Source organism: Urocitellus parryii, chromosome 6 (genome assembly GCF_045843805.1).
Source record: "Urocitellus parryii isolate mUroPar1 chromosome 6, mUroPar1.hap1, whole genome shotgun sequence".
Lineage (NCBI taxonomy): Eukaryota > Metazoa > Chordata > Mammalia > Rodentia > Sciuridae > Urocitellus > Urocitellus parryii.
This window is the reverse complement of record NC_135536.1, coordinates 118,616,570-118,627,653: the sequence shown is the minus strand read 5'-3', so window position 1 is coordinate 118,627,653 and position 11,084 is coordinate 118,616,570. Positions and strand designations below refer to the sequence as shown.

General features: G+C 53.3%; 1 protein-coding gene across 1 annotated transcript; it reads right to left on the bottom strand.

The window, feature by feature from the left end:
- Window positions 1-6,196: 6,196 nt before the first annotated feature.
- Window positions 6,197-10,848, bottom strand: Cimap1c (ciliary microtubule associated protein 1C). Its single transcript, XM_026387850.2, has 4 exons — window positions 10,728-10,848; window positions 8,557-8,667; window positions 7,478-7,591; window positions 6,197-6,678 (listed from the first exon to the last, which is right to left on the bottom strand). The coding sequence occupies exons 1-4, from the start codon at window positions 10,846-10,848 to the stop codon at window positions 6,197-6,199; spliced, it is 828 nt and encodes a 275-aa protein (XP_026243635.2).
- Between the last annotated feature and the right edge of the window lie 236 nt (window positions 10,849-11,084).

Here is an 11,084-nt window from a genome sequence, read left to right as displayed (position 1 = left end):
GCTCTGGGCCCACAAGACCCTCAAACCAGGAATTTCAGTGTCTGGTCACAGATGATTGTCATATGGCCATGGGGGTAGTTTTTATCTCCAAATGACGCTCCTCTTCAGAGAATGGATGGAAGAGAGTTGGACTCTCTGCTCTACCACTTTGTATCTAAAAGTCACAACCTGCTTATATCTGTTTCCACTGCAGGAAAATGGGGCTCAAATCAATCTCAGGCTCCTGAGGCTGATATGAGATTCAAGTGAGAGAGGTAGGTAAAGTCCCAGGACGGAGCTGGGCCTGGCACATGCGGCACCACCCCCAAGTGGTGAAGATGGCTGTGATCACTCTTGATATTCCGAGGCCCACTGTCTACTTGCTGGAGGAGGGATGGTTCCGGCAAGTGGAGCAGGAAGAGCAAGCGAGAGGTCATGTGTGGGGCTGCAGAGCAGGAATGAGCCCATTTTCTACTGGAGAAGACACAGAGGGCTTCCTGGAGGAGGTGACTTCAAGCTGAGGATGCAGAACTCTACACTCTCTTACTTCGAGGCCACTTGGGGGCTTCTTGGGTGCCATGGGGTCAGAGGGAAGCCTAAGCTTCTGCCCTGGATGACCTGGGGGCAAGTCCCTCCTTTCTCTGACCATTTGCAAGACAGGGCCAGGGAGGACCGCACAACAATCCCAGAAGACCCCTTCCAACTGTGACCTTTGGCAGGCTGAGGGTCTGGGAAGCCCATCCAGACCCGTCCCCTGAAGTTCCAGTGCTTGCCACTGGGTGGCAGCAGGGACTGAACCCGGAGCTCCGCCTCCTCCCCCCCCCCCCGCAGCTGAGGCGGCAGGCGCCTTCCGGGCCAGTCCCTCCCCCAGCCCTGGGTGGTCTTTGCCTCCCCAAGACTCCAGCCAGCTCTCCAGAAAGCCGGAGCCGAGGGACTGTCACATTAAGACATTTGATCCTCCCCGAAGCCCCGAGGAGCATTTTCCCACTTTTCAAATGGGGAAAGTGATGGCCCAGAGAAGGGAGGACTTGTACAAGGTCACACCACCTGGTGTGACAGAGCCAAGCCCCTAGGCCACTTTCCCAGCCCCTGTGCCCACAGCAGGCTGTGTGAAAGGAGAGCTCCGGTCAGACAAACCTGGGCCAAAACCTGGGGTCCCTCCCTCTGGCTGTGTGTTATGGGGCAGGTCACCCACCCTCTGATCCTCGCTGGTGCCAGGTGCTTGGTGTATGGCAAGTGCGAAATGCAGAGAGCACTGCTTTGTTCTGGTAGATGCTGCACTCCAGGAGAGCAGATGTGTCTATCTTACTCTCCTGACACTCGGAATCCGGGTCTCCCTCCTTGAATTCCCTCCCCTCCCGGGGGCAGCCCTCCCCCTGCCCACACCCACCCGCCTGGGCCTGGTGACAGTGGCTCGTACTCACCTTCCCACCACCACCCAATGCTCTCTGATTCCCACCCCATGTTTCGCTGCCCCCCACCGCCCCTGCCTCCCTCAGTCCCTCTCTCCTGCTGCGCCCTGCTCTGCCTGCACACTGTGTTTACAAGACAGCGATGACAGTTTTTTATTTCTCTCTTTTGTCTCCCTTCCTCCCCTGAAGGGAAATGTGCTTCCAACCTCCCAGGAAGACAGGAAGCCTCCAGAAGAGAAGCCACAAACAAAGGGCACTGGGATGGGGGTGAGTCCCTCCCCCACCTCCAGGTCCACTCACAAACAAGTGTCCACGTGCGCGCGTGTGCACACACACACACACACACACACACACACACACACACGCTCTGGTCAGAGCGTCCAGGAATGGCTGTGTTATCTGGGGGTAATTGAAAATGTCCATCTTTATTCTAGAGCATCAACAGGGCAGAGGGACACAGGGACCCAGAAGGAGGGTGAGAAAGAACAGGGGACAGAGGGAGGAAGGAAGACCGAGTGGGGAGCAGAGCCAGATGAGAGACCACAGACACCAAGGGAAGGCGGGTGACTCCCCACCACAGTGAGTCAGGAGATGCGCTTCCCAGGACTCAAGGGGGTGCACCTGCAACCAGCTCCCCACCCCACCGCCAGGACTGAGGAACAGGAGGGCCAAGGGCAGGAGTACCTATCCTAACCCCCCAACATGCACCCCAGCCCTGGGCAGTCCCTCAGGAGGACACCTCTCAGTATTAGCTGTAGGCAGAGGGCAAAGCAGGGCTGGGCGTCCTGCTCCAGCACCTTCATAAGCACAGACACCCCACCTCCTCCCCGCTGCATCTGGGTGAGAGAAGGTGTGTGTATATTATAAGTGAGTATATTATAAGGCACGTAGTTGGGGGTGGCTGGTATGAGGTGTAAGGTAAGTTTGGGTTTTTTTTGTTTGGTACCAGGGATGGAACCCAGGGGTGCTTGACCTCTGAGCCATCCCCAGCCCTTTTTTTTTTTTTTTTTTTTTTTGTATTTTATTTAGAGACAGGGTCTCACTGAGCTGCTTAGGGCCTCGCTGAGTTACTGAGGCTGGCTTTGAACTTGGAGATCCTCCTGCCTCAGCCCCCTGAGCCACTGGGATTATAGGCATCATCAGGGTCTCCCTCCTTGAATCTCCCCTCTTTGTGCACAGCCTGAGTGCCTGTGTGCAGTCAGGATTGTCTCTTGCTCCTTGCCCAGAGCCACCGTTCCCCAGCTCTTGAGAACCAGAGTGGTGGGCCTCCAGGTCTCTCCAGCAACAACAGGCCCATAGACTAGCCGGCCAGCCAGTGTCCAGGAGGGTCCAGTGATGGCAGCTCTACCACCAACCAACCTGTGGGAGATCAACCTTACACGTGACTGAGTCACACTCCCCGGCTGGGTGCTGAGGCGCTCAGTCACAGAAATGTAGTAGAGCTTTCCCCACCCTTCTTGGGTTTGAGGGTCCTGTCTCGTGCATGGGTGTGTCTTGCTATAGCCCCATGGGTGGAGCTACACTCACCAGTTCCTTTGTAATATAACCCCTTGCCCTGTTTAGGATAGAATCTTCCATGGAAGTGCCTTGTATGTGTCCCCTTCTCTTACTGTGCCCTTGGGTGTGGCCTACCCAGGTGTCAGTCAACCTGCTGACAGTGGACATCATGAAGATAGACTCAGCCCCCTGAAACCTGACCCCTTGCCTTCTCCTCAATATAAGGGGTCAGCGCATGCTCTCGCTCTCTCTCTTCCTGCGGACCCTTAAGGTCAGAGGAGCCGTCACAGAAACCCCAAACAAAAAGGTATCTGTGTCTCTTGTGTGGTTATTTTGCACAGCCCAGATAGCCCAGTTCAACTGGAGTGACCCCTGAGCCTTTTAGTCGTGAACAGAAACCCACCACCAACCCTTGGCTGGGCCAGCCCAACATGAAGACCAGGCCTCTCCCTGCCCTCTAGTGAGAGGAGGAAATGCAGGTGGGAGCTTGGCGCCTCCCTACCCTGCAGTGTCTGCTCACAGATGGAGAGAGCTACCCCCTAACCACCCTCTGAACTCCTGAAGGCCAAGGCTCCAGGTGAAGACCATCTCCCTGTACCCCTGGGCCCATCCAGAGCCCGGCCTAAGCAGGGGCTCAGCAATGTCTGTTGAATGAAAAGGTGCAGCTATATAGATCAAGTGCCATGCTCTGGGGCCTAATTTTCTGAAGGCACAGGTTTAAGTCCTACAAGAATCAGACGGCAGCTACAGTAGCTTCCTACAAGATCAAGCTTGGGCCCACCAAGTTGTTCAGAAGGGGTCAGGATAGCAGGGAGCAAGGCCTTCTGCAGATCACTCATCCGGGACACCACCACAGGGAGGAGAGGCCAATTCCAAGCTGAGTGACCCTGTCCTCTTGTGGGCTGAGGCACAAGAGAGGCCAATCCGCCTTCTCTGGAAGCCACCTCCCCTTCTCAGCAGGGTCATCTCTCAAATAAACATCTTCATCCCCCAAATATTCCTCCTGACCCCTCCAGCCTCCTTCTTGTCTTCCCTTGAGACCACAAACCCACTCTGATGGTCTGTTCAAGCTCTAGTGTCCAGTCCTAACCATGTTGGTGACCTCAGGGTTCAGGCTGAAGGTCTGTTTCAGACAGCACCATGGGGGCAAAAATTAGGGTTTAGTTCCAATAAGTTAAGGATCTAGCTGAACTGTGCCCTGACTCTGGTCATACACTGGCCCCTGGTCCTGGTTACACACAGAGCCAGGCCTCTAGTTGGAGACAGGCCACGATTCTAGCACACGGCCAAAGTTATTTCCAGACTCTGGGTCTCGTTTTTCCTCATCTTTCCAATAGGGGTTTTCGCCTGGGCTGTGCTGTCCCTCAGAACACCCCTGTTCAGAGGCTGGCCTGCAGCTCCCCCAATCTGGTGACCCAGGGAGCATCCACTGCTGTCACCTGCCAGCCCCACCCCCATCCAACACTTTCAGCCCAAGCATCACTAATTTTTGCAGCCGCCGTGATAAATGGCATTGTCGGCAAAATGACATCTTTCTAATCTACTGCAAGACAGATGGGTCCCCGAGCTGGCTCGCTCTCTCTAGAGCCTGCCCAGGCCAGCCATGCAGAGGCCAGGGAAGGACAGGACAGACACCAAACCCAGGGCCTGGGCAAAGGGTGGGGCAGGGGAGGAACCTCACAGGCCCACAGTCAGGGATGAGGCCAGGGGAGTTTTCTAGAAATCTCTATCCTAAAAGTTAAGTTGGGTTGGAAAAAAAAAAATTCCAAAGAGATTCTCTGCTTCTTCCTCCCCAAACTTGGATCTATTCAATTTAATTTTTATTTTCAATTAACACCTGGATATTGGGCTGGGGCTAGGACTCAGTGGTAGGGCACTTGTCTGGCATGCATGAGGCCCTGGGTTTGATCCTCAGCACCACATATAAATCAATCAATAAAATAAAAGATCCATTTATGACTAAAAAATATTTTCAAAAAAACTGGATATTGCTCAAGTTGACAACGATGAGGCATTAAACACTGGTTCTGAGGTGACCTTTTGTTCCTATGTCCCTCAGCCCTTAGGACAACAGGCGTTTGCCTGAGCCTTTGGGTCTGGGGGCTCTCCTCACTCTCTCCTCTCCCCAGCCAAGGTTCCCACTGGCCCTCCCAGCCTCAGCCCGGGGCCTCTCACTGGCTTCAGGCTGCCAGATCAATGGAGATCTTCCCTCTTCCCTTCCTTAGGCAGGGGGTGGGGTGGGGAAGCAGAATGAGGGCTAGGGAAAGACCAACACCAGACCAGGAGATCCCAGTCTCCCCAAAGATCAACAGAGTGGGGGCACTTGTTGCCCCAAAGCAGGTGGGCACAGGCCTGGACTTGAAGACTGAGCTAGTGCGCCCCCTCCTGGATAGGTCAGGGCTCCTCTGCTGGGTGAGGCTGTTAAGGTTGGGGACACAGCAAGGGAGACTCTCCAAAGACAGCAAGCATGTGACACTCAGATCCCCTCCCAGCAACTCCATAGGCTGACCGCAACCTCTAGCTGTGCTTACTGTGGCCAGGTTTCTCTCACTGACCAGAGAATCTTCTGGAAACACTGTGTCTTATCTGGCTAACTTCCTCATGATGAAGCCTGAGGCCCCCCCACTCTGCCCACCATCTCTTTCCCAGTATTAGCACAGCCTCCGGCACCCACAGGCTCCTGCTGTTTGAACCACCCCCAACTCTCTGTCCCTTTTGGTCCCACCTTATCCTCTTGGGTCCCTCCCCCAGGACACCTGTCCTCCCCCTCCCCAGCTAGAATGGCCTCTCCCTGCTTTCTCACACCCTCCCCTCCTGTCCTGGTTCAATGTAAAAGGGTTCCAGTCACTGGCAGGGATCAGAGTCTTACAGTTCTGAACTGGGGGAACCTCTTCCAGGCCTACCTGCTTCCCATCCAAAGAATGACCCTGAGGCCCTGGCAAGAGCAGGAGCTGCAAAAGCCACACAACAGTTAGTAGCAGAGTCAAGACCAGAACTCAGCTCTCTGGGGCTCCTGCCCGGGGCTTTGTGGAGGATGTGAGGCTCCCCGGTGAGCCAGCCTGGAACCCCTCTTTGACAACAGGCACAGTCCCTCTCCCAGTATCCCAGCCCCTCCCAGAACAGGGCCCAAAGGAATCCAGCCGTGAGGAATGAATGCGAAACGAAGGAATGAATAAATAAAAATATTTATCTAGTGCCTTCCATGTGCTCAACACTAGCTCTGCTACTTGCATCCTTGATCAAGTTGCTCAATTTGGCGTAGAAAAATAACATCTGTGTGTGGGAGGGTGAGTGCACCAGCAGGGACCTCAGTCACAAATGTCGGTGACCAGTGGGCACAGGTTGGGGGAGTGTTTGACGCCCATGGTGAAAGAGGGCATGCGGGGCTTGTGCACAGTGACCTCCTGAACATTGTGGGAGCCAGGGCCAGGCCGAAGGGTGTGGTCAAGTGGGTAGGCGAAGCGCCTGGCCATGCTGTAGATGGGGCTGCGGTTCTGGTAGATGGATGGCTCCGGCCGGGCATGCATGGCAGGGCCGGGGCCTCTGGCCACATCCTCCTTGTAGAACCAGTTCTTGTTAGAGGAGTTCAGACTATAGCAGGGGGCAGCTCTTTGGACGGGGTTGTTGGGCCCCAGAGAGACTGGCAGCTGGTACTGGTTGGGGGCTGGGTTGGGGTCCAACACTCTGAATGGACACCGGTAGCCGAAAGCAAACTGGGGAGCCCTGCGTTCCCCAGGGGGACAGATCTTCTCCAAGTTGTAGTGACAAGGGGATGGGTTGGGGCACAGGCCTGAAAGTGAGCAAAGTGGGGAGGTAGGGGAGGGGCCCCCAGTCCCTGGCACCCAGCTGATGGGTCCAGAGGGAGCTGTGGCTTCAGCACCATCTCAGCAGCAGGACAGGGACATCTGACCCCTGAATGGGGTGACAGGCAGAGGACAGCAAGATGGTCATTTTTTTCTTGTGGGGGAGGGGGTGCCAGGGATTGAACTCAGGGACACTCAACCACTGAGCCACATCCTCAGCCCTATTTTGCATTTTATTTAGAGACAGGGTCTCACTGAGTTGCTTAGTGCCTCGCTTTTGCTGAGGCTGGCTTTGAACTCTCAATCCTCCTGCCTCAGCCTCCTGAGCCACTGGGTTGTAGGTGTGCACCACCGTACCCAGCAGCAAGATGGTCATTTAGGCCATCCTGACACCAGGATTGTGATACTGTGTCATCATATAAAAACCACCAGGGCCATCAGCCTTGGGCTGCTAGTGCGCTGATGTTGTCCCTGTGGTAACACAAGGAAAACATCCTGAGGTCACTACAGCCTGTGAGCTCCTTAATGTGGCAATACTGCAGCCTTCACGTGAGCCCCATGACATCATGACACATGACCTGGCTTCTAGGCATGAACACTGTGACAGGCATGGCGACAACAGCGTGCCGCAGGGGTGTCTCCATGTGCCATCGCAAGGAGATGCCAGCATCCAAATAGGCTGCTACTTTGACCCTGCTCAAGTCCTAGGGAAGGACCCCTATCCCCTGACCCTTCCCTCCTCCTGGCCTCCCTCCCTGCCTCCCGCCCTCTCCAGTCACAGCTTACGCAGGTTGGAGATGCGCTCCTCCATGGGGACTTGCGGGCAGCTGGACATTCCAAACCGGGTTATTTTGGGATCCAAGAAGTAGCAAGGCCCAGGGCTGCATATATCTGTGATCCCTGTAGGGCAGCCAAGGAGGGACCCTGTCAGCCCCAGTGGCTGCCCCAGCGTGAGCCAAAAGGAATAAGTAAGGGCTCCTTCCAGATTCCTCTGGCTCTTGGGTCTTTGGAACCCTTGGTTCCTCATCCATAAAGTGTGACTTTTGGCATGTGACCTGCTATTCTGGACTTTTTCTGGGCCGGGGAGGTAGCTCAGTGGTACAGCACTTGCCTGGCATGCACAAGGCCTTGTGTTCCATCCCCAAAATACCTAGTTCAGAGGAAGAAATAAAATCGTGGCCACACAGGCCAAGCACTGCAAGCTTAGGGAGAGAGGCTGGTGCCAAGACGTAATAATAGCCACTGTGGCTATTGTTAGTGTTGAGAAAGGGCCCAGCCCAGGCCAGGGCAGTTCCCTGCCAAAAAGGGTGTACCTCCCCTCAGGGAGGAGCCTGGCAGACACCCTAGATCTCAGACCCCCCAGACACACATGGCCTCACCCCTGTCCAGCCTCTTTTCTCACTGGCCTTGGCCAGCAGCCCCCGTCTTCTAGGACTGTTTGCTCCCTCCCTTCCCTTCCTAGAAGTTCTAGGCCACCTGGAAAGCTCTGGGGTCCACCATTCCCACCACATCTCCACTGCCCCCACTCCTGCCAGCCACGGTGCCAAGCAAATCCAGCAGAACATGATGACCAAAGCCTAGGGGTCCCAGCCAAAGGTGAGGTGGAAAAGAAGCCCTGCTCTACCAGCCAACGGTGCTAACATCTGCCACAGGTCCCCAGGGCCATGTGGCTGGAAGCTGGCTGCAGCACAGCCTTCAGAGGGGCTGGGTCATGCAGGAATCCCTGCGCTTCCTTCTGCCCCACTCAGGGCGGCCTCAGCTCCCTGTGGCCTGTGGCTACAGTGGGTGGCTCCATGCCTCTCACTGCACCCACAGACTCCAACAGTGACCACACCCATAAGCATGACAGGGTGATGGCTGCTCACACTTCTCTGAATGCCTCCTGTGCAGGGTAAACGCGGGCTCCTGGAACATGGAGGTGTCGTGGTCTACATAGCCTGTGCAGGATGGCCGGAGGTACTTGGTAGGCCCTGGACCTGTGAGGACAGAAAAGGCAGCCTTTAGCCTGAGTCCACTGATCCGAGACAGAGGAAGCCCCAAATACAGTGATTCATGAGAACACAGGGGGTCTTGGCTCTTGCGGATAGCCTACTACCACAAATCCTCTGCCATCCAGCTGCTTTCTTAGGAAAGAGACAGTATTCCTAGATAAAATGCAGTTTCCCTTGGGCAGACAATGCAGAGTAAGAATGGTGAATGGTAACAGTTAAAGTTAATTAATTGAGAATTTTCTCTAAGCCTAGCACCATGCTAAGCACTTGATAATTTATTTCAATGAAGCATCCCAGATGACCCTGCAAAGGAGATGCTCTTGTTTTCCCATCTTACAGATGAGAATATTGAGACTTAGAAATATCAGTCTACCACTCCTCAGAAAAGAAGTACAGGGCTGGGGCTGGGGCTCCGTGGTAGAGCGCTTGCCTAGCACGTGTGAGGTACTGGGTTCAATCCTCAGCACCACATAAAAGTAAATAAGTAAAATATTATTTTATTACATACATCTACAACTAAAAAATATTTCTAAAAAAGAAGTACAAATGGTCAAAAATTATACGAAACAATGTTCAACATCTCTAGCAATTAGGGAAATGCAAAACTACACTGAGATCTTTTCATCTCATACCAGTCAGAATGGCAGTTGTCAAGAATACAAATAATAAATGCTAGAGAGGATGTGGAGGAAAAGGAACACTTTACACTGTTGATGGGATTATAAATTTGTACAACCTCTATGGAAATCAGCAGAGAGTCCTCAAAAGACTAAGCATGGGACTACCTTATAACTCAGCTATACCACTCCTTGGTATTTATCCTCGAGGATTAGGCATTGTACCACAGTGGTACCTGCATACCCATGTTTATAGCAGCACAATTCACAATAACCAAACTATGGAACCAGCCTAGGTGTCCATCAATGGGTGAATGGATAAAGAAAACGTGGTACAAATATACAATGAAGTTTTATTCATCCATAAAGAGAAGTGAAATTATGTTATTTACAGGAAAATATATGGAACTAGAGAACTTTACATTAAGTGAAATGAGTCAAACTCCAAAAGTCAAGGGTCATGTTTTCTCTTGTATGTGGAAGATGGAGCGGGAAAAAGGAGCTGGGCGCAGTGGAACAAGCCTGTAATCCCAGTGGCTCAGGAGGCTGAGGCAGGAGGATAGCGAGGTCAAAGTCAGCCCCAGCAAAAGTGAGGCATTAAGCAACTCAGTGAGACCTTGTCTCTAAATAAAATACAAAATAGGGCTGGGGATGTGGCTCAGCGGTCCAGTATCTCTGAGTTCAGTCCCTGTTACCCTCCCTCTCCCACACCCCCCCCCAAAAAAAAGAGGAAAAAGGAAAAGAAAGGTGACAGGCAGCAGGAATCTTGTGAAAATCAAAGGGTGAAGGAATCTTGTGAAGGAAAGAGACGAGGGGATGGGAGACAGTGGTGAGGGGGGAGTGCTAGGGAGTATATTGGTCAAATTATATTGTTAAATTGTGTTCATGTATGAATACAGAACAACAAATCCCATCATTATATACACTGTAATGTGCACTGATAAAAAAGTGTGGAAGGAAAAAAAAGAGAAGTGGAAACTTCAAAGTAAAATATGAAAAGAGGAAAAACAAAAAAAAAAAATCTGCCCAAGTCACACAAGACAGTAATGTGATAATTCTGAGACATTCAGCTGGCAGAACCTAAGCATGTCATCACGACTTTAACCCACTTCCTACTTAGGGGAATAAGCGGTCATTAATGATATAGTAAGAATTAATTTGTCTGGTTCCCATTGAAAGGAAATGGAAGAGCTGAAGCCAGGACTGGTGTGTAGCTCAGTGATAGCGTCTTCACCTAGTGTGCCCTGGGTTCAATTCCCAGCACTGGAAAGAAGAGAAAGCAAGATTAGGCTAAAGGCTCCTGATTCACCACTCTAAGGCTTTTTTGAGGTGAATCTGGTTGAGAGATGTGCTTGGCAGGAGGCAGGACTGGCAGGCTAGGACTCCCTCAGGGAGTGATCCCAAGCCCGGAGTTGGGGCCTTTCTCACCTTTGATCATGGCCATGATGATAGGGGTCTGCTTCACCTCCTGCCATGAGGGCACCTGCACCTTCTTCTCTGGGTGCTGTGCATAGAACATGGAGTGCGGGGCCTCCTGAGGCCGCATCATGGATAAGGCCGGGGAGGGGCCGACAGCAGCTACAGCCGAATCTGAGCCTCAGGCAAGGAGCTGGGGGGGCCCTGCCCCCAGCCCCCCTGACCACTCTCCCCACTCCTCCTCAGAGACCATGTGGGGGCCGAGCAGGAAGACAGTCCTCTGGCTTGAGCGAGCAGAGGCTGTCTGGGGTGCAGCCAGCCACCGGGCCCAGAAGGCTGGAGCTGGGGATGACATCACCGCAGAACTTG